The sequence below is a fragment of the Cervus canadensis genome, chromosome 8 (genome assembly GCF_019320065.1).
Source record: "Cervus canadensis isolate Bull #8, Minnesota chromosome 8, ASM1932006v1, whole genome shotgun sequence".
Taxonomy (NCBI): Eukaryota; Metazoa; Chordata; class Mammalia; order Artiodactyla; family Cervidae; genus Cervus; species Cervus canadensis.
In genome coordinates this window covers 3,321,700-3,343,202 of record NC_057393.1, presented here as the reverse complement: position 1 = coordinate 3,343,202, position 21,503 = coordinate 3,321,700, and the positions used below count along the sequence as shown (strand labels likewise).

Below are 21,503 nucleotides of genomic sequence, written 5' to 3'. Positions count from 1 at the left end.
TTTTCAGTCTTCTTTCACATAGTAATACTCATTTAAGTTTCTTCCGTGTCTCTTCATGCCTTGATGCCACATTTCTTTTCAGCAGTGACTAATACTCCGTCGTCTTGTGCAGCACTTTAGCCGCTCACTTCACGAAGAATGTGTTGATTGCTTCCAGGTGTTAGCATTGTGAATAAAGCGGCCATGAACGTCCATTTGCAGGCTTTTGTACAGACGTGAAGGGATGCTTTTGCACAACTTTTGGACCTGTTCCAAGTTTGCTATAGCAGATGGCAGTGCCAGTACTTTGGTAAAATCATTTCAGCCAAACTGAAGCCTTCTTCTTGGTTGTTAGGACATAATTGACTGAGCCGTATTTTGGCCGTTTTGGTGGAAAGTGACCTGGAGAAATTCCACAGTGGAGACCCTGGCCTGGTGGCACTGTGAGCTGGGTCTTAGTCACCGGCCTGGGTTTTTTCCTTCTTGACTCACACACCTGGCAGGGACCAGTCATGTCCACTTTCTTCTCCACCCTCTTTGGCCAGGCTTATTAAGAAGTGATTGGTAGGAGTGTTTTCTCTCTTGTAGGGGTTTGATACATGTTTTTTTACTAGTTAAAAGAATCCCTCACACCTGATTGTTAAGTAGGCTGATCTTGAGTAACGAGGACGAAGGTGCTTCCATGGTGCCTTTTTTCTTATCCTCTGTTCCAGGGTGATTGTGAAACTGGTCCACATTTCATGATGACTTTGTTGATGTCAGAAGGAGCTGGAGATGGGTTGCTTCCCTTTCCTGCCTCAGTCCTCAGTGCCAGCGAGCTCCCACTTCACACCACAGCAGATGGAAAGGCCAAGATGCCTGAGATGCAGCTCTCAGGGAGGCCTGAGCTCGGCTGTGGGCTGAGCACTGACTTGGGGGCGACCTCAGGAGCACACGTCTGAGCTGCATGTTTGTGCACTGTGAAGAAGAAGGCAGGCAAGGTTCTTTTTCTAGCCTCTCTCTGGTCATTTTCATTGCACAAGATACTGACACTAGAAATGGTTAAAAGTGGAAGGTACAGGGCTATGAAGATGGTTCTGGAAGGACAGTGTTTAAACAGGCGTGGCCGGCCTGGAACGCTACAAGCAAAGGAGGAGGAAGACAGCTTGTTACTGGGTTTCTTGCTTTTGATATAGTGGGAACCCGGCCTCTGGCACCAACTGCTTAATTCAGAACATTAAACACCATTCATGTTGAAAGGGAGATGAAACGAAGTTCACTTAGTTTTTTCAGAGGTCTCCAAATAGCCATGAAAAATCAATTTTTTTCTGCCACCAATTAATGTCAGCCACTCTGTGGCTTTAGGTGGCTGCCATGATGATCCAGGAAGCTGGGCCTCCAGGCCTCCAGGCTGCTGTGGCTGACTTGTGCTTCATGGGAGTGGAAGTGGGGGGGTGGGCTGGCTGTTCAACCTGTTTTGTGTCCTAAGCATGGCCCAGGGTGCTGTCACCCTGAAAGCATGTGGGCCTGGTTCTGCCTGCGGCTGGAGGACTCCACGAAGGAAGTCAGGTTTCCCACCATGTGAGCAGGCCCCTTCTGGCTCTTGGGAAATAGTCAAAGAACTGGCTTATCACAGCCCCCACAGGACCCTGTAGCCTCGTTCTCAGCTTACACACGTGTGGGTTTGGCGCGTTGGAAACTGACGGTGGGCTTTGGACGGTGGGTTTCCTCCATCCTCCCACGGGGCTCCCGAGGCCGCCACTTGGCTGCTTCCAGGAGAAGGGCCTGCAGATCGCTGTTTCCAGGACAAGCCCCTGTTTTCCTCAGCTGTAAAGCTGGTGCTTAGGAGTAATGATGGTTCGGTGATACAACTTTTCCTCCTCTTCCTGGCTTGGAAACCAGCATGGCCTGCTGTTACTGGAGCAGATTCTGTTATGAACGCGTCATAACCCTGTGGGGTGGTTACAGCATCCCAGACACCGCACGCTTCTCCCCTGCTCGGGAGGCTCTTGGGTCCTCGGTGCTTCCATTTGTCCTCCTGCTCCTGTGCTCACAGGAGCTACTGCAGTGGACTCCCTCTGACATGGGTCCTTGCCCTCCTGTGTCTACCACCCTCCCCAGCTCCCAGATGCCCTGTGCTCCCTCTGGCTCCAGGGCCTTAGCACGGCAGACCTGCCTGCCAGGAATGCTCCCTCCTTCACCCCTCCCTCAGAAAACATGACTCGCCTTTTTGTGTAGGCACCTCTTCCGGAAAGCCTCTGGCCCTCAGACCCCAGCCTGTCATTAATCCTGGAGTTCTTCTGAGTCCTTACAGCAAGTATACTTGAATGATGCGGATAGTTAGCTCATTTATTCAACAGCTATTTACTGAGCATCTATGATGCATTCTAAGTGTTAGCATACAGCATCAGCTTTCTTGGTGGCTCAGACGGTAAAGAATGTGCCTGCAACTTGGGAAGCCCGAGGTTCGATCCCTGGGTTGGGAAGATCTCCTGGGGAAGGGAACGGCAGTCCACTCCAGTATTTTTGCTTGGAGAATTCCATGGACAGAGGAGCCTGGAGGGCTACAGTCCATAGAGTCCCAAAGAGTCGGCTATGAGTGAGAGACTACATTTTCACTTTTCAAGTTGAAGAAAACAGGAAATCCTCACAACCTTGGGTTGAAACAGACAGAGCTTTCTTTTTCTCACACAAGTAGAAGCCTAGCCACAGACAGCACTGGTGTGTAGGGGCTAACAGTGTCAGGGCCAGAGGCTCTCTAGTCTCTTGCCTTTGCCTCATGTTTACTCAATGGCTGCCACAGCTCCAGGCATCACATCTGCAATGTCAAGAAAGGGAGAAAGGGGAGGAGATGGTGCCAGCCACATAAAAATTTTTTCAAGTTAAAACAAGACCCCTCAGCAGATTTCTCCTTATTCATTGGCCAGAGTTGTCACATAATATTTGCTACATGTATTGGAGCTTACATTCTAGTGAAGGCAATACGTGGCAAATAAAATCTAGTATAATTTTATATGACATAAGTGCTATAAAGGAAAAGAATGGGAAAGGATGGATAGAGGAGATAGACTGTTTTAGGAAGATTTCTCTGAGACAGTGACATTTGAGCAGGGTTGTGAACTAAGTGACGGAGGCCACTGTGCCAGAATGTGAAGGGAAGGCATTTCAAGAAGCATTAGTGGCAGGTGCAACAGTCCTGAGGCAAGAGCCATGTCTGTGTGTCCAAGGAGCAGTAGAAGTAGAGTGAATCGGGTTCACCAGTCAGAGATGAGGTCAGGAAGGAAGGGCCCCAAGTTGTCGGGGGGCTGTTAAGGCCTCGTGTGTAGGAACTAGTGATGGGAAAGGAGATGTGATTTCTTTCATGGATCTTTATTTTATTCAACCCTCTTTTTTTGTTTGTTTGTTTTTAAAGATTTAGTTGTTTTTGGTTCTTCTGGGTTTTTGTTGCTGCGCACAGGCTTTCTGTGGTTGTGGCGGGTGGGGGCTCCTCCCTCATGGTGGTGGCTTCTCTTGTGGCAGAGCGCAGGCTCAAGGTTTCCGGGCTTCAGCAGCTGTGGAGCCCAGGCCCCAGAGTATAGGCTGAATCGTCCCCTGGACCAGGGATCAAACTGGTGTCCCTTGTGTTTCAAGGAGGATTCTTAACCACTGAACCAGGAGGGAAGGACTTTCCCCCCATTTTTTTGTAAGTCAAATAAAATTTCATACCCCAGAGTTCTTATTTTACAAAGAAAAGTAGTAACAGTCCTTTGTTTTATGGCTGTGAGATTGACACAAGGATAAATGTAGAACATTTGCTGACATTATCTGTATATTATGTTGAATTTTAATACAGTTTTCATTCTTGTGAAAGAATTTCAAGTTTACTGTAGAAAACTCAGAACATGCAGGTAAGAGATGGCAGGTAGATATTTTAAATCATTCTACCATATCTATATTGATAGTCTAAAATACGCTTTTACTTCAGAGCACTTTTGGACCTAGACAAAAGCTGCAGATTGTTGGGCAGGATCTGTGTTCTGTGGGTGGTTTTCCTCCTCTGGTAGACCGCGTTTGTCTCATTGCAGTTGTGAGCCCCTGAGCCTACTGGCTCGGGCATGGGGCCCTCAAGTGTCTGTCAAACATTTATTATTAATCCTTACTCACAGCTCGTTATGTAGTCCGCCTTCTGTTTCACACTGGTTGAGCTCATCGTCAGTCCTTGAACTGTCTCTGTGGTCTCCGCCACAACTCCCAGCCTCCATGCCCACCCATTCTTTACACAGCGGCCAGAGGACATCTTTGAAAAGGCCAGCCTGGTGGATTTGTCCCCGGTGTAAAGCCCTGGGGCGCCTCAGGGACAAAGCGAGACTCGATGCTGACCCACGGAGGCTGCGTGTCTGCCTGCGGTTCTCTCTGCAGCGCTGGGCATCCTCCCTGGCCCCCGGCTCTGCTGCTGGGCTCCCCATCCAGCCTGCTTCTCACGCATGTCTTCTCGCCTGGCCATCTCCTTGTTGTGATCCAGGTCTCTGTGTAGATGGCATGTTCTCCAGACCTTCTTAGTGTTTCCCTGCAGCAGGTGGCCCTGCTCTCCTGGGGCAGCTGCCCTCCCCGCCTGGCAGCAGCCTGGCCGTGAGTCCTGCCAGGCTGCCAGAAACCTGCTTGGCCCTGGGCTTGGTGCTTGGGCTGTGAATGTTGGAGAGCCCACAGTGAGCACGAGTGTTTCCTGGGTCTCACTCCCTTCGTAGCTTACTTGTTGGGGTCACGATCATGGCCTTCTCTGGGCTGGCATTCGTTGATGGGATTCCATCTCAGAGCTGGAGCAGGGTTGGCCTCTGGAGCCTGGGGACATCGCTCCGGGGGTGCTGGGCAGGTCTGTCATGTTCATAGGGCTCAGGATTCCGTCAGCTTCTTTGTGCCACCGTCGTGCACGGCAGCCCCGTGTGTGTCTGGCATTGTTGTTTTCCAGACGGCACCTCCCACCAGCCTGTGTTGAGACGCCCTGGCTCCCTGACGTGCTCATCTGCTATTGAAACCGCGCCCTTCTTGCTGCCCAGTTTCAGCCTCTGCGGGTCCCTCCTGGTGTCTGTGACACCCCCGTCTCTCCTGCTGGCTTCCCCCCACCCCTCTGCCAGGCCTGCCAGCTCCACGGGACCTGTAGCACGTCTGCTATTACAGCCTGGGCTTCTCTTCAACACACACACCACGCCAAATGGCCCAGTGCTTCTGTCCTGGGGACACATTTATCCATTATATAGTAGGATTCAGTATTCAGCTAATTTTTATTCTTACTCATGGAAGGACTCTGCTGAATGTCCTGGTTGTCTACAGGAAAGGAAGTCATGCTCAGGCTTCTGTGGAGTCTCAAATGCCATTTCTGGCAGAGTTGGTATAAAATATTGTAAAAATCGCAGCTTTTCTTTTTCTGGCAAAGTAGCCATCAGTGGGTTATGGTGCATTATCTCTGACGAGCAGGGTGCTGCTAATGGGCTTTAAAGCCCAGAGGCGCTCCTGAAAGGACAACCAGGCCAAGGCTGGAGGGGCTGGGCCACGCGTACCAGGCCCGAGTCCTCGGGGAGTCCTCATGTTCAGGAACACTGAAGTAGGCTTTGATTTCCATCCTGTTTACCCAATAAGGAAGTCGAAGGAGCTCCCTCCCTCAGACTTCACGTAACTACATGATCGGCTGCGTGGATATGGCTGGGAGTGACATGCCACTTGTTCAGAACTGAGATTTTGAACTTGTCAGTTATTCCTGTTAAGAACGAACTGCCCTCTGTTGGTTCTTGGCAGGATTTGTGGCTGGCCCCCCACGCTCTGTGCAGGCCCGGGGGAGCTGGTTCTGAGAGTGCTGAGGCAGCCGCACGCGGGGTGTGGTGGTCTGGGGCCAGTGCCGGCTTGGCAGGTGTGTGCTGCTGCAGACCACCGGGAAGACGGCGGCTTCGGGCCGAGCTTCGGAGTCCTTGTGGTCACCTCAGAGATGGAGGAGCTGGAGTCTGTGGCTCTTACCCGGTCCAGAGGCAGCCCTTCCAGCTCAGGAAGCTGGCTGGCTGCCCTTCCCCTGCATTCCAGGCCAGTGGCCTCCGAAGTGCAGCCAGTCTGGGCTGTGCTCAAGAACCTGGCCTGACTCGGTTACCCGCAAGGCCCTTCTCCCAGAGGAGCGAGGGGCCTGAGCTTGCTGGTCCTCCCACGCGGGCGAGTCCCTGGTGCCCCTGCGCCCTGAGTCACGCTCACTGTCCTGCCCCGGCTTGCCCTGCACACCTGGACGTGTCTCTCCAGCCTTTCCTTGGAGTAAGGGTGAGGGTTGGGTGTGTGCCGAGCAGGACAGAGGTCCTGTCCCAACGCAGGAGTACCTGGCCCACCCCATTCATGGCTTTTCCCATCTTTTCCAGCTGGGCCCACAGAACAGCCCAGTGAGGTTGGTGAAAACAGTATTACTATTCCTATTTTATTGTTGAGAACATTGAGGCCTGGGAACGGGAGTGGACATCTGCCGTTCGACCTTTCTCTTGGTTGGCTGTGTGCCAGTCTTACTTTCTGTAGCAGTGCTGGTCCGTGTCCTTGAGGGGCGCCGACACTGACAAGGCCCTCCTGGCAGCTGTCCTTCCTGGACTCTCCACACAGGTGCCTACAGGCCTGGGCCCCGTGCCAGCTCTGAACTCCTGCTTGGGCCTCGAGTCCCGGGACACGTGAGAGGGAGCCCGGGCAGCAGGGCACGACAGTGGCTGCAGCATCCTGTTCCCAGCGGGCGGCGGTGCCCCCGGGGTCTGCCGCGTGCCTGCAGTCCCCGGGCGCTCCCACAGGTGTATCCTGAGGCTTGGTACTGCCTGTGGTTGGACGGTGGCCAGTCTTGGTTCCTGCCATTTTCTGAGCTTCTTCCCAGAACTTCTGTGAGTCTTTCAGTAAGTTGCTTTTGTGCTTTAATTAGCCTGTACTGGTTTTTCATGCCTGTAAGCAGGAGTCCTGCCTGCGAAACAGCCTGATGGAGGCCAGTGCTTCTGAGCAGGACTGGGTAGGGGCAGGAGTCAGTGAACAAGTGGCTAGTACTTGGTAGAGAAACAGAGCTGCTTTCCTATCCTGTTAACGTGCCCTGGAGCTTTGGGAGTGATGCTGGCGCACAGTGGGGTTTGGGGCATGCTGCTTGACCTCTTCAAAGCATAGCTCATTCTTCTGTCTTGGGCTCTTGGGAGGCAGCTGCGGCACTCAGCGTGGCCTTACGTAGGGAAAGAGCAGGTGGCCAGGTGCGGCGGTCAGGCTCTCTCTCGCCCCCGTGGCCGCTGGCTCCTGCCCCACGTTTTGTGAATATGTGGTTATGTAACAGCTGAGGTCACTTACAGCCCCACACACGCGCAGTACCCTGTGTAAGCACCACGGAGATGCCCTTAAGGCGGCGTTATGGCTGCATCTACTGGGTCAGCCTGGGGAGGAGGGGCTCCAGCATGTCTGCCGCCGCTGTGCCGGCCTACGGAGAATGAGCGTATCCGCAGTTCCTGCAGCTCTTCAAGTTTCCTTCCAGCGTCCCTGCTCTCGCTTTGCCTACCCTGGCCTCAGCGAACAGTGAGATACGGCAAGACACATTAGGAGCAGGTGGAAGGCAGGAGAAGGGAGGAGAACCTGGGGCAAGAGCAGCGGAGGTGTGTTGAGGTCTCACAGTAAAGCAGACAGCAGGCTGCGTGGTGCACACTGGACGGTCAGGGAGGGGGCAGTCTCTGGTGTTCACACCCAGAGACTGGAGCCCTTGACGCGTGTGAGGAGCGCCTGTGGCTTAAGGCTGCAGGACAGCCCGTTGGCTCGGCCCCTGGAGAGTTGAAGGCAGCCACGGCCAGCAGCCTGCAAGTGGCGAGCATGGGTGTATCCCAATAAAGCTTTATTTACAAAAGCAGGTGCTGGGCTGGGTTTGGCCCGTGGGCTGCAGTTTTCTGGCCCTGCTGTGGCCCCTTCATGTCGTTAGTGTTTTAGCTGAGGGGTGGTTGGCGTGGGAAGAGCCCAGGTGTATTGAGGGCCGGGAGCCCTTCCTCAGGGAGGTGAGCGTTGGTGGGGGAGTCCTGGAGGATGGGGTGGAAATGAAAGCGCTGGCAGTCAGAGATGAGTGCCTGTGGAGGTGCAGCTGGCGGGGTGCAAGGGAACGCCTCGTCCAGGGTAAATCCGGGTTTGGGTGAGGGCAGGGATGGGTGGAAGTGCTGTGTGCAAGGTTACAGTTTTGGACAAGTTCATTTGGAGTGTTTTCGGGACACAGAGGTTGAGAGAGCAGGTAAGCAGGCGAGCTCAGAGGGAGACCTTGCCCTGGGGCTCCGTGTACCCTAGGCTGCTGTGGCTGAGGGTGGAGCTCTGGAGAGAGGCGTGTTGGTGGAGGCAGGGCAGGAGTCCCTGTGGGGAGGAAGCGGCTCCGGGCCAGGTGGGCTTCCCCCGGCCCTCGCCTCTGGAGTTGAGAGAGTTGTGTTTTTTTTTTTTTTAGTACAGTTGGCCTGGACCTTGGTCCTGGCTGTTAGTACAGCTTTTCTTTCTTGTGAACCTTCGCTGAGTTGACGGGAATGAACATCCCTCAAAAGTCACATGGATGATGCATCATAGGATAGCTTTTGTACACTTTGTACCTAAATTTGTGGCCAGCCATCTGCTAGCACAGGGGCCATTGTGTGAAGAGCAGAGTTGAACTGCACTGTTTCTGTAAATTTACTCCATAATGCTCTATTGTTAAATGTACTTTATTCAAAATATCAAATGGTTTGTTTTCCGTTGTCATTGAAAAAGTTGTTGGTGATTGTTTTATTTTAAATAGTTTTAGGGACTATTTAAGAGAAGCTTTAATTTCATCTTTGACTATGCATTGGTTAGAGATAAATGAGAAGAAAGGGAGATAGGAATTTAAGGAAATGAAGGGAGAACGTACTGCTGTTCTGTGTAATGACAGTGATTTTCTGTCTCCAAAGTAACTGTTATAAAAATGACACATTATGATTAAATTCAAAAAATGGGGGGAAAAGCTTCGGAAGATGTTTTATGTCTTACATAGCTGGGGCTTCTGTTATGCTTTAGAAGTGACCAAACTCTTTCACATAGGCTTAACTGTAGTAATTGTTCTCTTCAGGTACTTGGGAGAATGGACGAGACCTGTGAAATGAAATACAAAGTAATGGACAGCCCTCTGGGGAAGATGGAGATCTCTGGTTGTGAGCAGGGTCTGCATGGGATAAAGCTGCATGGCGGGAAGACCCCAGACACTGGGTGAGTGAACGTCCTGTGTGACACCCACTGCATGGCGTGTTTAGAGCAACAGCAAGAATATGGTTATTGCTTGTTCGCCATTGACCACAGGGTAGCATGAGCTACATGCTACAAGTCACAGAAATTAGCATCTCGCTGGAGCTGGTGGGGCCACGATGGTTCATTTTTAGCATCTGTGCTTGTTGCCCAGGAACCTTCCACTTCTGATTAACCATAGCAGCAAAACCTGTAATTAGGAGCCCCAAAACGTGTTAATGTGTACGTTTACAGAGGTCCCGTGAGCGTTGAACACTTTGGTTCTTAAGCAAGTGGGCTGTGGGGATCCCTCTGGAAATTTGGTGACAGGGAGCTGCTTGCCTAGTCTTGATTTTTAAATTGGGACCAGCCTTCACTGTTCATCAGCTTGCCAGGTGAGTTTTATTCCAGAGTCCTGGAATCGCTTAATCGGGAGCCCCATTGGGGCTCTTGGAAATGGTGTCTGACGTTGGCGTGTGTGTGGCTGAGGGGAAGGGTGGAAAATCCCTTTTTCAGAGGAAGTTTAGCATGTTACCATTTCTAATGGAACTCCCTTCTTTTTTTGAACGATCTCTGGTATTTTTGCTAATTGTAAAAACGTAAAGTTAAAGCACTTTTTAATGTTTTCTTCTGAAATGTAACATTCCATTTCCTTCATTCATTGATTGTGAATAGCAGTTGTATTAAAATTGTAGTTCTTGTTCTTTCTGACAGAAGAGGGGAAAACCACCCACTCCTCTGCTCTGCGTTTGTCTTAACTGGCTAATAAACACAGTGCCGGGAACGTTTGATAAAGAAAATACATAAGAAACATAAAAATTGATTTTAATGGACCCCTGTCAGAGATGGCCATAATGAGCACAAGTGCAGTAATAAATATCAGTTTTCACCTCCTCTGTCGAGATTTTTCCTGTAGAGCTGCATGTTACAATCAATAGTCTTTTTTTAAGACCAAAAACAAGCAAACCTTTGAACTATATGAATACACTGTTCTCTATTTCTATGAGAACCATCTGGCTGTAGTGTTCAGAAAATCACAGGCACCAAATACTTTGTAGAGAAAATGTCATTTTGTCTTTTAGCATGTTCGCTTGCACAGTAAATCACAGAAATTATGTGTTGAATTCTTTTTTTTTTTAAAGACACAGTGAATTTGGGGAAGAAAAGGTAGGAGGAAAAGCCCCTCTTAAAGTGCCCTCCATGCCCATCGCCAAGTGTGAGACCCGAGGGAGGCTGCGGCTTGGCTTTGCTTCTGCACTCTGTGCTTGCTGCGTCGGGTCAGGGTTAGGCTGGGCTGCAGGAAGCAAGCTCCTCCACCAAGGGCTTAGTGAGACGCGAGGCGTGGCCCATTTCTCTGGGGGAGAAGCACAGGCGGGTGGGCAGTCAGCTGGGTCTGCTGGGGCATGGTCCCGGGAGTCTGGCCCCCAGCTTTCCCCTCGGCATCTGCAGGCTGGGCTCTGGGTGCGAGGTGCCACAGCCCGCTCCCAAGCAGAGTGGGGAGAGGAGAGGAGGGCCTCCTGTTCCACAGCAGCCCTGGCTCCTGGCTCCATGCCAGGCTGGAACATGGAGGTGGTTGGGTGCTGGCTGAAGTTAAGGGTTCTGCATGGAGGCGATTGGTGTGTGGGGGGGTCTGTTTCATGTGGTTAATTTCGAGGGAGTGTTCAGAATTAGAATAGCATAAAAATCATGTCTGAATACTCAGAATTAACAATTGCGTTTATAAAACCAAGGCAAAAATTGCATAATATTGTAAAATCCATAGATTTTTAAGTCATAAAGTTCATTTAGTTTTTGCAGATATGTAAAGCCATGCAACCTCCAACCCAAAGCAAGATAGAAAACACTCTAGAAAGTTCCCTCATGCCCCCTTTCAGTCAGCCCCTCCCGCTGGCATCCAGTGTTCTGATTTCTGTCATGTTGGGTTAGTTTTGCCAGTTCTTGAAATTTATATACATGGAGCCATACAATATATACTGTTTTTGTATTTGATTCAGTGGTGTTGTCAAAGTCCACCCATGTTGTTCTGTGCATCAGTAAGTGGTTCACTCTTTTTTAGGAAGTAGTGGCTGTTGTATGAATGTTACACAGCTTGTTTATTCATTCTCGTGTTGCTGGACAGCTGAGTTGGCCAATTTGGGGCTACCGTGAATAAAACTGCTAAGAGTACTCTTGTTCAGGCCTCTTTATGGGCAGATGTTTTCATTTCTCTTGAGTGAATTCCTAGGTGTGAATTGCATGGCAAATGGATGTGTAACCTCCTAAGAAATTGCCAACCCTTTCTCCAGTTTACCATTTTGCATTTTTACCAGGAATGTAGGCGAGTTTGTGGTGTGCACTCACACTTGGTGGTGATAGTTTTTAGAGCTTTAGCCGTCCTGGTGGGTATGAAGTAGTCTCTCTCTGTGCTGACCTGCCCTTTCCTGTTGACTGATCTCTGAACACTGTTCTCAGTAAGTATTCATTGTGAGGCAGGTCTCTTGTGTGTTTTTAATTGGTGTTTTCAATTTGTAGTTCTGTTTACAATTTGGTGATCAGATATTTGTATTGATCATTTTCTCACGTTTGGGGACTTATGTTTTTATTTTTCTAATAATGTCTTTAATGAATGGAAGTTTTTAATTTTGAGGAAGACCCAACTATTTTTTCCTTTCTCTTCATCATATTTTGTGTCTCTAAGAAATATTTGCCTACTCTGATTTCACATTCTCAATTCTTTGAAAAACGTAATTTTAGCTTTCCCTGTTTAGATAGGTATTCCATTATCTCGAATTAACTTGTGAGGGTCTCAGTTTTTTCCAAGTTACTTAGTTGTTTCAGCATCATTTGCTGAGGGAAGGGAGTGGGGAACCAATTCCTTTCTCCAGGGAATTGCCTTGGTGCTTTTGTTGCAGATCGGTCACATGACCATACGTGTGTGGGTTATACATGTCTGGACAGTGTTTTGTTCAGCTGATATTTTCATCTATTCTGTGCCAGTTCTGTACCAACTTGATGTAGCTTTGTGATAAGTCTGAGTCTTCCAGCCGCCCCCCGCCCGCCCCCCCGCCTCCCCCCTCTCCCCCCGCCTTTTTTTTGAAAGATTGTCTTGGTTTCCAGGTTTCAATTTCCCATATGACTTTTAGAATCAAGGTGTCAGTTTCTCCAAAAATGCCTACTGGGATTTTGATTGGAATTCATTGAATCTATGTATCAACTTTGGGAGGGTTGACATCTTAAATTGAATTTTCCAGTTCATGATTGTGGTTTGTCTCTGCATTTGTTTAGATTCTATTTAATTTTTCTCAGTAATGTTTGGTAGCTTCCAGCTTGAAGATCTTGAATGTATTTTGTAAAACTTATTTCTAAATACTTTGTTTCTGATGGTACTCTAAATCCACTTAATTTCTTTTTTTTTTTTTTTTTGCTTTTGCTTTTAAACTACTGCTGCTGGTACATAACACTAAATTTACTTCTTAGTTCCAGGAATTCTTTTGCAGTTTTCTTAGGATTTTCTCTGTAGAAAATCATGATGTCTGTGAGTAAAGATGCTTTGCTTCTTTCTTTCTGATCTTTTTGCCTTCTATTACTTTTGTTGCATTGACCAGAACCTCCAGTATGACAGTGAATAAAAATCATCACAGTGGACATCCTTACATGTTCCCAGTCGTGGGGGAACAGCAGGGTGACTGCTGCCTTTGTTGGCTTTCATAGGTGACCGCTCTCACTCTGAAAATGCTTCCTCAATCTGTTGAATTTTGTTAAACAGTTTTTGTGGATTTGTCAACATAATCATGTTTCTCTCCTTTATTCTTTAAATGTGCAATAAGTTAATTTTAGGAGCCTAAATCAACCTTGGAACTTTGTACCACATCATTTAATTCATGGTATAATCTTTTTTTTCCCCTTACATATTACTGGTTTAAATTTGCTATTTTGGGACTTCCCTGGTGGTCCAGTGGTTAAGAATCTGGGCCAACTCAGGGGAGACTGGTTCTCTGGTCCAGGAAGATCCCATATGCTGTGGAACAACTAAGCCCATGGGCCACAACTACTGAAGCCCATGTGCCTGGAGCCTGTGAGCCTCAATGAGCGAGGCTGCCTCCGTGAGAAGCCCACGCCCCATCTAGAGAAGAGCCCACGCATAGCAACAGAAAGCCAGTGCAGCCAAGAATAAATAATTGAAAGATAAATTTGCTGTTTAGGATTTGTGTTTTAAGTTCATGAGGGGTGTTGCGTATAACTTTTTTTGGTGATGTCTTTGTGAGGTTTGGGCATTTGGGTTTTTCTGTCTATATGAAGTGAGTTTGAAAGTGGCCCCTCCTCTACTTTCCAGAAGAGTCGCGTCTCGGAGTTTTTTCCTCAGGTTTGGTGCCCTCTGGGTCTGGAAGGAAGGCTTCCGGTTGGAACTGCTGTCTGAGAGAAGGGGGTGCTGCCCTCGCCCACCTCTGGGGGGCTCTCCCACCACTTGGCTTTTTGCAGGTGGAGCCATTTGCACCCTCCAGGGTGTGTCCTCCAGCTCCTGTGGTGGGGGTGGCCAAGGGGGTCTTGAGCAGAGCATCCTCAGGATGGTGGGCCCCTGTTCTCACCCTCCATCCTGAGTGCTTGTGAGTCTGGCATTGGTTTCCTCTGAGCCTCGCTGCTTTCTTCAGTAGGTCAATAAGAAGTTGGCCCCCGACATCTGTCTGTAGTGGAATTCCTTCCACCCTTCTGTACAAAGTAGGATTCCTGCTTCCTGTATTAGTCCATTTACTTGTACATATGGCTTCATACAGTGGTCATTGATTTCATTTTTGCATAAGATCCATTACTCACCTTTCCTAAAAATGTGAATGAGGAATAGCAGTTTGGAAAGTGGTGTAATAGTCCCACTCTTGTAGCTTCCTGCCACTGTCGAGTTTCCATGAACAACTGTCTTATTCAGGCTTTTTGCAAGAGCTTGACTGATTCCCCCCACACCGTCTTCCTGTGGCAGCAAAGCTTTGGCCTCATCATTATTCGCCACAATGTCTAAAATGTAAAATAAGGGCAGGAGGGTATATTTGTATTTCCAAGGTTATTTTGGGCTTGTTTGGTTTTCCATAAAGTTGATCATGGAGAAGGCAATGGCAACCCACTCCAGTACTCTTGCCTGGAAAATCCCAAGGGCAGAGGAGCCTGGTGGGCTGCATCCATTGGGTCGCGAAGAGTCAGACACGACTGAAGCGACTTAGCAGCAGCAGCAGCAAAGTTGATCCTAGTATTTGATTACTTAAAAATGGACTGTACCACCCCGGGTTATACTTAACATTATGGAAATAGTAGTAGGACTTTTGGATCTGGGAGGCTAGAGAGAATTAATTGGATGTACTTTCATGTCTGTCAAAGAGTTATCTTCATTGTTCATTTTTTAATTTGTTCTATATAAAGCTTTTTGGAAAAATACCAAATGCAAGTGAAAAAGTTATAGGCCAGCCAAAGTAAACCATTGTAAAGCTTTCTGTGTGTTGAAAAATTTAAAAGCACATGCAGGCTGTTTTTTGCTTGATAAGAATATATGGTTCGGGTTGATGTTGTCATTCCTGCCTCCTGGCGTCTGGCCCTGCCACCTCTGGTGTTGAGGATTGGGAGGAGCATGGAGTTTAGGCATTGCCTCCTCTGAGGACTCGGGTGGCTGGCTGGCCAATGGGGGCACACCAGAACCCCCTGGGGCCTGAGAGAGTGTCATGGCAGGGCCTCTGTGTTCCTCCTGGGAGGAGGTTGACCCTTGGGTGCACTGCCAGGCTTTCACCTTGGAAGGTGCTAATGCCCTCACTCCCCTGAAGGAAGGAAGATGCCTTTGAGGCCTTCATGAAGGGAAGTTGGACTCAAAGTCTGATGGAGTCCATTGGTTTGAACGGACAGTGACTGATGGTTTCTGTATGCATTTGCTGCTCTCCCGTTCACCTTTAAATATTTGAGGGGACCATCAAGAGAACGTGAGGCTGTCGGGGGTCCGTCTGGGGTTGCTGGCCCTGCCCAGCCTGGGCCTGCTGCGCGCTCTCCGCGTGGGACCTCGGTGCCCTTTGGCCCCCTGGTTCCAGGTTAGGGTGGATCCTGAGAGTCGGCGTGGCACGCCAGCCTTCCCGGGGTGCCGGGGAGCTCCTTCTCCCCAACAGATCGGGCAGTTTCAGTATGGACACGGCGCTTGTTTTATTGTGATTGGTTTCAGGAAGGGAAGAGTATTCTTAAGGATAAACACCTGAAGAAGTGCTCCCAGGAAAGGGACGCTGGAACATGCGCCACAGGAATTCAACCTGCAGCCAATTCAGATTTCTCACGGCTTTTCTTCAGTAGCTCAAAATAATGATTTGTGTTGTGTGTGCTTATAAATATAATTACTTTACTTTACAGAATGTTCCTTAAGGAGGTCTCTGGAGTCAAATAGGCGTGTCTCTGAGAGGAGACCTTGCCAGGCTCTGTGGCTTCACATAGATAGACTGTTTTTAGAGCAAGTGTTGGTGCCCTGGTGAGCCTCCAGCTTCTGGCTCAGGGCTGAGTTAGCAGGAGCATGTGGGGAGTCTCTGTCCTGACTTAGGTCGTCAGGAACCCAGGTCAGATCGTGCGCACACGTCACTCAGGGTCCTGTACAAGCGAGACGCTGGTGTCTTCAGCTGGATGGCTGACCCGGTGAGGGGAGCCAGGGCGGCGGTCTTCGGGAGAGCGTCTCGGGAGGAGTCCCTGTCCCAGACTGGCCGTCCAGGGCGGCTGTGCGGCAGCATCTTGGGCGGCTCCGTGAGGCACAGGCCAGCGAGCGCACAGTGTGCCTTCAGGTGACTGCAGGGCCACATGGTGGGTGCCTGGGCTCCTCCTGGGTCGGCTCTGCGGCTCATACCACAGAGGAGGTGGGTACAGGCCCCCACACCACAGGCCGGTACCGCACGACCACAGAAAGGTGTGATGCCACATGTTACTGTGCGGTTTCTGACCCAGAAAAGAAGAGACCAGCTATGCGTGGCTTCTCTGGCTTTCAGCCTCTTCTCTTTCTTTTCCCCTTTGCCCGAAGTTTTTTAGCCTGTTGTACAGGCTCATTGTTTACTGGGCAGAGTGAAAGGTGGGAGCAGGGTCATTGGGCCTTTTCAAGCAAGTGTCACTGAGATTTAGAACTTTCCAGATGCATCTAAGAGAAAAGAGCAGTGTAAGAGTTTTATTTCTGTCGGTCTTACTGCTGTGTTTCAGGCTGACAGAATGACAAGACTCCCATGCCTGTGTGGTGGGTTGGTTCACTTAATTTTCAGTCTGGCAGGGTCCTCTTAGAAGGAAGAAATGAATAGTTGAATAACAGTTACAAATACATGAGTTCTAAATATGAACTCCAAACTGTCAGAATGAGTTTTTTCTTTTTTAACAAGTTTCCAACATTTGAAGTATGCGAGCACTTTAGAGGATAGAGGTATATTGGCCGATTTCAAGCAGAGGGAGCGGGTGCTTTCCTCTGTGGCTTGTGAAAAGTCCTGAAATCCTCTAGGTGTTGAACCTCCCCTCTGTCCACGCCTGCTTTTGAAAGGTTGGCACTGCAGCTTTCCCAAAGAAGCAGGTCTTCTGTGGCCTCGACACAGCTGTGAGAAGCCTCGACTCTGCTGCAAGGCCTGCCCTTGTCCCTTGAGGAGGAGACGCGGGCTGAGTGTGTGTCCTCCCTGGAGGACACTCCTGACAGCAGCCTCACTGGTGCAGGACTCGTAAGTCATCACCACATCTGGTTACCCTCACCAGGAGGGGAGTCATGTCCTGGTTAAAAGCCTTGGACCTGGCTGCAGCAGGCGCTCCTGCACCTCCTGGCTCATCTTTGTGCCGCCCCCATGTCACTGGGCCCGCTTGCCAGTGCCCTCTGGCCAGCCTCTTGGCAGTCTGTGCCCTGTTCCATGTGCTAATTAGCTGTGGTGGGGAAACTTGGTTAAAAGGCTTGTTCAGATTGTGAGAGAAAGGAGGTTAAACTCTGAGAGGAGCACTGGAGTTTATGACCGTGTTGTAACACCTTGGAGGTCATTTCCATTTTCTTCTAGAGCCCTTTTCCAGAGGGGTCAGCTTGCCAGGAGTCAGGTGTCAGGGCTCCGCTCTGAAGGGCCAGGCCTCCTGCAAGGAGCTGAGTGCCGTCTGCCGCGTGCAGCCCCGGGGCAGCTCCGCAGCCCTGCACAGGGGCCCCTTTGTCAGCAGAGGAGTGAGGGGGGCGAGGGGGCCGCTCCCGGAGTCCTGGGGGGAGGCTGAGGGGAGAAGAGGTGGTCTCTCTACTTACTCTGGTTTTCAGCACTGACTCCACAACAGAGGTGACCTTTCCTTTCCTAGTGCTGCTTCTTGACATGAGCGGTGGAGGAGGGCCTGGGGATAGCCTCGTCAGGGTTTAGCAGTGAGAATTGGGGTCGCTTTTGTGCTGGGTGCCTGGATGTGGGGGCTTCCCTGGTGGCTCAGCTGGGAAAGAATCCACCTGAAATGCTGGAGACCCGTCTTCGATTCCTGGGTCAGGAAGATTCCCCTGGAGAAGGGATAGGCTACCCACTCTAGTATTCTTGGGCTTCCCTGCCTGGATGTGAATGTCTTTTAAAGTAGAATGTTCACCAGTTCATGTCTCATTTGAAAATTTTGGCTCAAAATTTAGTGTTGTCAGAACAAAACAGATACGGTGATGTGTCTTCATGTATTTGCCTTCCTAACATGTGACGTGTGCACCATGGACATACAGGATGTTCAGCTTACGTGTTTAAAGCTTGTCTGGTGATGCTGTGCCCATTTCATAGGGGACATTGCTGACGCCACACAAGGGGCTTGGTGGCTGGAACTCAGAGCCACTTCGTCAGACTCTCTGTACCTCATGGTGCTCCCACTCCCCTTTGTGAAAATAGAGCTGTGTAGGCTCTGAGACCATTGACATTTATTTCTGATATTTTGCCTTTGGATTTTATTTCCAGAATTTTTTATTGTTCACTTTTATCTAATATTTTCTGGTATTTAACCATCTGTGATTAGTGAATAATGTTCAGCTTTTGTTTTCAAAATGTTACTGTCATTTAAGCTGTAAACTCTCAAAATACACTTGGTTTGTTAAATTTATTTTCTTTTAAATTGTGTCAGTAATTAGATCAGCTCTTTGATATTAACGTACAGGATCATTCTTGAATGCTGATCAGTTTAGAATTTAAATTGAGTTAAAGGTTAAATGAGTTTAATTTTTGAGTTGAACTGAAGCATTGTCTTGTGTCAGATTCATCCAGAATTTTTATTTCCAGTTGCTGTATCAAGTGACAGAAGTGGGTCTTTCTGTAATGAAAACGTTGAATAAATTCAGGGTTATGTTAGCGTCACTTGTCTGTTCACTCACGACACACGAGCGCTGCTGTGTGACGGGCCCTGTGCCGCGGGGACGCGCGTTGGGCACGGTGCAGTCGTGGGCGTGACGGCTGCGCCTGCACGGAGCCCGCACCCAGCACAGGACAGGCCTGGGTGGGCAGTCGGGGGTGTTCCGTCCTTCCATGGGGGGTGTGCACGCATAGCCATGGAGGCGGCTGCAGTGGTCAGGGCCTGGGGTGCGGGCCTGAGCCCAGTGCCTTGACGGTAGAGCCAGACTGTGATGTTGTCTGTGGTCAGCCAGCAGGGCCGGTGTCCGGGGGACGCGGGGGCCTGGTGGGTGGAGGCATGTGGTCAGCCAGCGGGGCCAGTGTCCGGGGGACGCGGGGGCCTGGCAGGAGGAGGTGTGTGGTCAGCCAGCAGGGCCGGTGTCCGGGGGACGTGGGGGCCTGGCGGGGGGAGGCGTGTGGTCAGCCAGCGGGGCCAGTGTCCGGGGGACGTGGGGGCCTGGCGGGGGAGGCGTGTGGTCAGCCAGTGGGGCCGGTGTCCGGGGGACGTGGGGGCCTGGTGGGTGGAGGCGTGTGGTCAGCCAGCGGGGCCGGTGTCCGGGGGACACGGGGGCCTGGTGGGGGGAGGTGTGTGCAAGGCCGCAGGCCCTGGCTTGTCACAACCGGCTGGTGGTGCCGGCTCTCGGAGTAGGCTCCGGGGACGCTGCGAGGAGGAGAGGGCCATCTGGAGGGCCAGTTGAGAAGGAGCTGGTCAAGAAGAAGCACCAGAGAAAACTGAAGGAGAGGCGAGACACAGGAGAATGGAGGAGGATGGAGGTGGCGGACGGGCCAGTTGGCTGTCGTGTTGAAATTGCTGTGGGCGTCTGCTCCCGTGGTGTCAGACTCGCGGAGGTCTAATACTGACTTCCAGTTTCCTCCCGTCTCTGATCTGGGAAACCAGCATTTCCCAGCCAGCTAGTTTCAGCTTTGCTGGTGGCATTCAGGGCAGTGGTGGTGTCTGCACTGGAAACGGCCCCACCCAGAGTTGGGGTGGGTCAGCCGTAGCCTGGAAGTGCTGTGCGAGCAGTCCAGCGGGGGTCTAGACCCACAGAGCCGCCAGGCTCATGCCCGGTGTCCACCACCCTCCCTCGGCTCTCGGAGCTGCGCGCTGGGGTAGGGGCAGGAGCCAGAGCGCGCCCCCGTAGCCCCTGGTGTCCGCGTGCCTCTTCCCCTCGGCGTCCCTCTGGGCTGAGCCGCCCGCAGCTGCAGGAGTCTGCCCAGTGCCTGTGTCCTGGCTTTGCCTCCTCTGTGTCGCCCGTTTCCGGAGCTGCTGCCCGCTCACTACAGGTCTTTTTTGGTTTCGTTTAGTGTGTCTGTTGAGAGCTCCGATATGTCTGTTTAGAAGCATTTCCCTGACGCTCTCCATGCAATCTACACACATACATATACATCCAAACCTTTTGTAAATAAAAGGGCTTACAGACTATATTCAGTACACCTGCAGCTTCTGAGGGGTTCCATGGAAGAACATTAGTCCTCCTGGACCGGCATTTACTTTAACTTTTGGCATCCATTGGCATCCATTGGCAAACATTGGCAGAATGCTCACACGTATTGTGTGTTGGGGGAATTAGAGTCTTCTTGCTGTGATGGTGCTTGTAAAGCTGCTTCTCACATGCCTTTCTCCAGAAGGCTCACCTCTCTGTCCTCATTGGCCGGCACAGGTGACTGCCCTTGCTCTGCGGCTCCCTCACGGGACAGTGGGTGTGTCCGTCGTTCCTGAAGGAGCCGCCATGGAAACCTTCAGCTGGGGAAGCAAGCGTTCTGCTATTTCTATACATGGTTTCACACCGGTCAGGCTGGGCTGTGGGTTCCTGGTCTGAGCACACAGCTTGGGAAGACATTTTCTCTCATCCTGAAGAAGCCGTGTCGCTGGGAGCTGTCCCCCTGCAGCTGAATGTCGGGGCAGGGTCACTAGACGAAGAGTTCCCATGTGCAAATTCTGCATGTCCCAACCGCAGGTTTCTGCCAGGCTGTTTAGACCAGCTAAAAATGGAATATAAACAGTTGTAGAAGGATGCAGTTAAGGGGAGAAGCATTTTTAAGACCTAACCCATTGCAGTAGGCAAATGTAAGCCTTAACCCATAATAGTAGGATATGATGATTCTTTATTGTTGTTGTTCATTTCTCAAATAGATGTTCTTGTGTATAGTATTTGTACATGAGTGTTAGGTGTGCACACATGCACATATAAATAGATACATTCTAGATATTTCTTCTTTAATGTTGCTTCGACTAAAAATACGTACTTTTAAACGTAGGGATAAAAAAATTTGTTGTTCTCAGTTATTAAAGCTCCTCCAGAAGTAACCTCCCCCCATAGTGGTTTTTCCTTTCTAAAATTCATCTGGAAAAACACTTAGCTTTCTGATCTTTTATTTTATCCAGTTTAAGACTGTTAGGAAGAGTCTATTGTATAACTGAGCAGTGCTTTTATTAAAAAGAACTGGGCTGCTTATTTGTGTTCAGAGTTTCTGGGGTGTTTACATCTTTTCTAGGTAAACAGAACTTCTATTGGTAATATTTTGAGACTAACACCTTTGTTGCCACCAGTGATGCTGAAAGCCCTCTGCTGTCTGCTGGTCATGCGTGCAGTCTGAGCTCATGTGCAACTCCGGGGTGTCTGTGGGACCATCTGGAGTGCTGGGGGCTGGTCGGTGGGGCTAGACAGAGGGGAGAGAGGTGCTCACCCCTCTTACAGCTCTGGGTGGTGGTGGGCGAGATGGGCCCTCACGTGGACACAAGTGCAGTGACTGTCAGGAGGCCAGGTCTCTTTTTTAATTGGGTTGTTTGGCTTTTGAATGTTGAATTGTATGTTTATATATGTTGGCTATTAACCTCTTATCAATCATATCATTTGCAAATATTTTCTGTTCAGTACATTGTCTTTTTGTTTTGTTGATGGTTTCTTTAAAAATGGACAGGAAGAACTGAATAGACATTTCCCAAAGAAATGCATATGACCATTAGGCACATGAAAAATATTCTGGACATCATGAATCATTAGG

General features: G+C 50.0%; 1 protein-coding gene across 3 annotated transcripts in view; it reads left to right on the top strand.

The window, feature by feature from the left end:
- Positions 1-21,503, top strand: part of MGMT (O-6-methylguanine-DNA methyltransferase) — a 272,727-nt gene that overhangs the window by 41,964 nt on the left and 209,260 nt on the right. For all 3 annotated transcript variants that reach the window (XM_043475511.1, XM_043475512.1, XM_043475513.1), the window contains one exon: positions 9,023-9,159. In XM_043475511.1, the coding sequence (XP_043331446.1) occupies positions 9,035-9,159 (125 nt within the window). In that variant the 5' untranslated portion in view covers positions 9,023-9,034. Of the gene's footprint in view, positions 1-9,022; positions 9,160-21,503 lie in introns of those variants that run through there.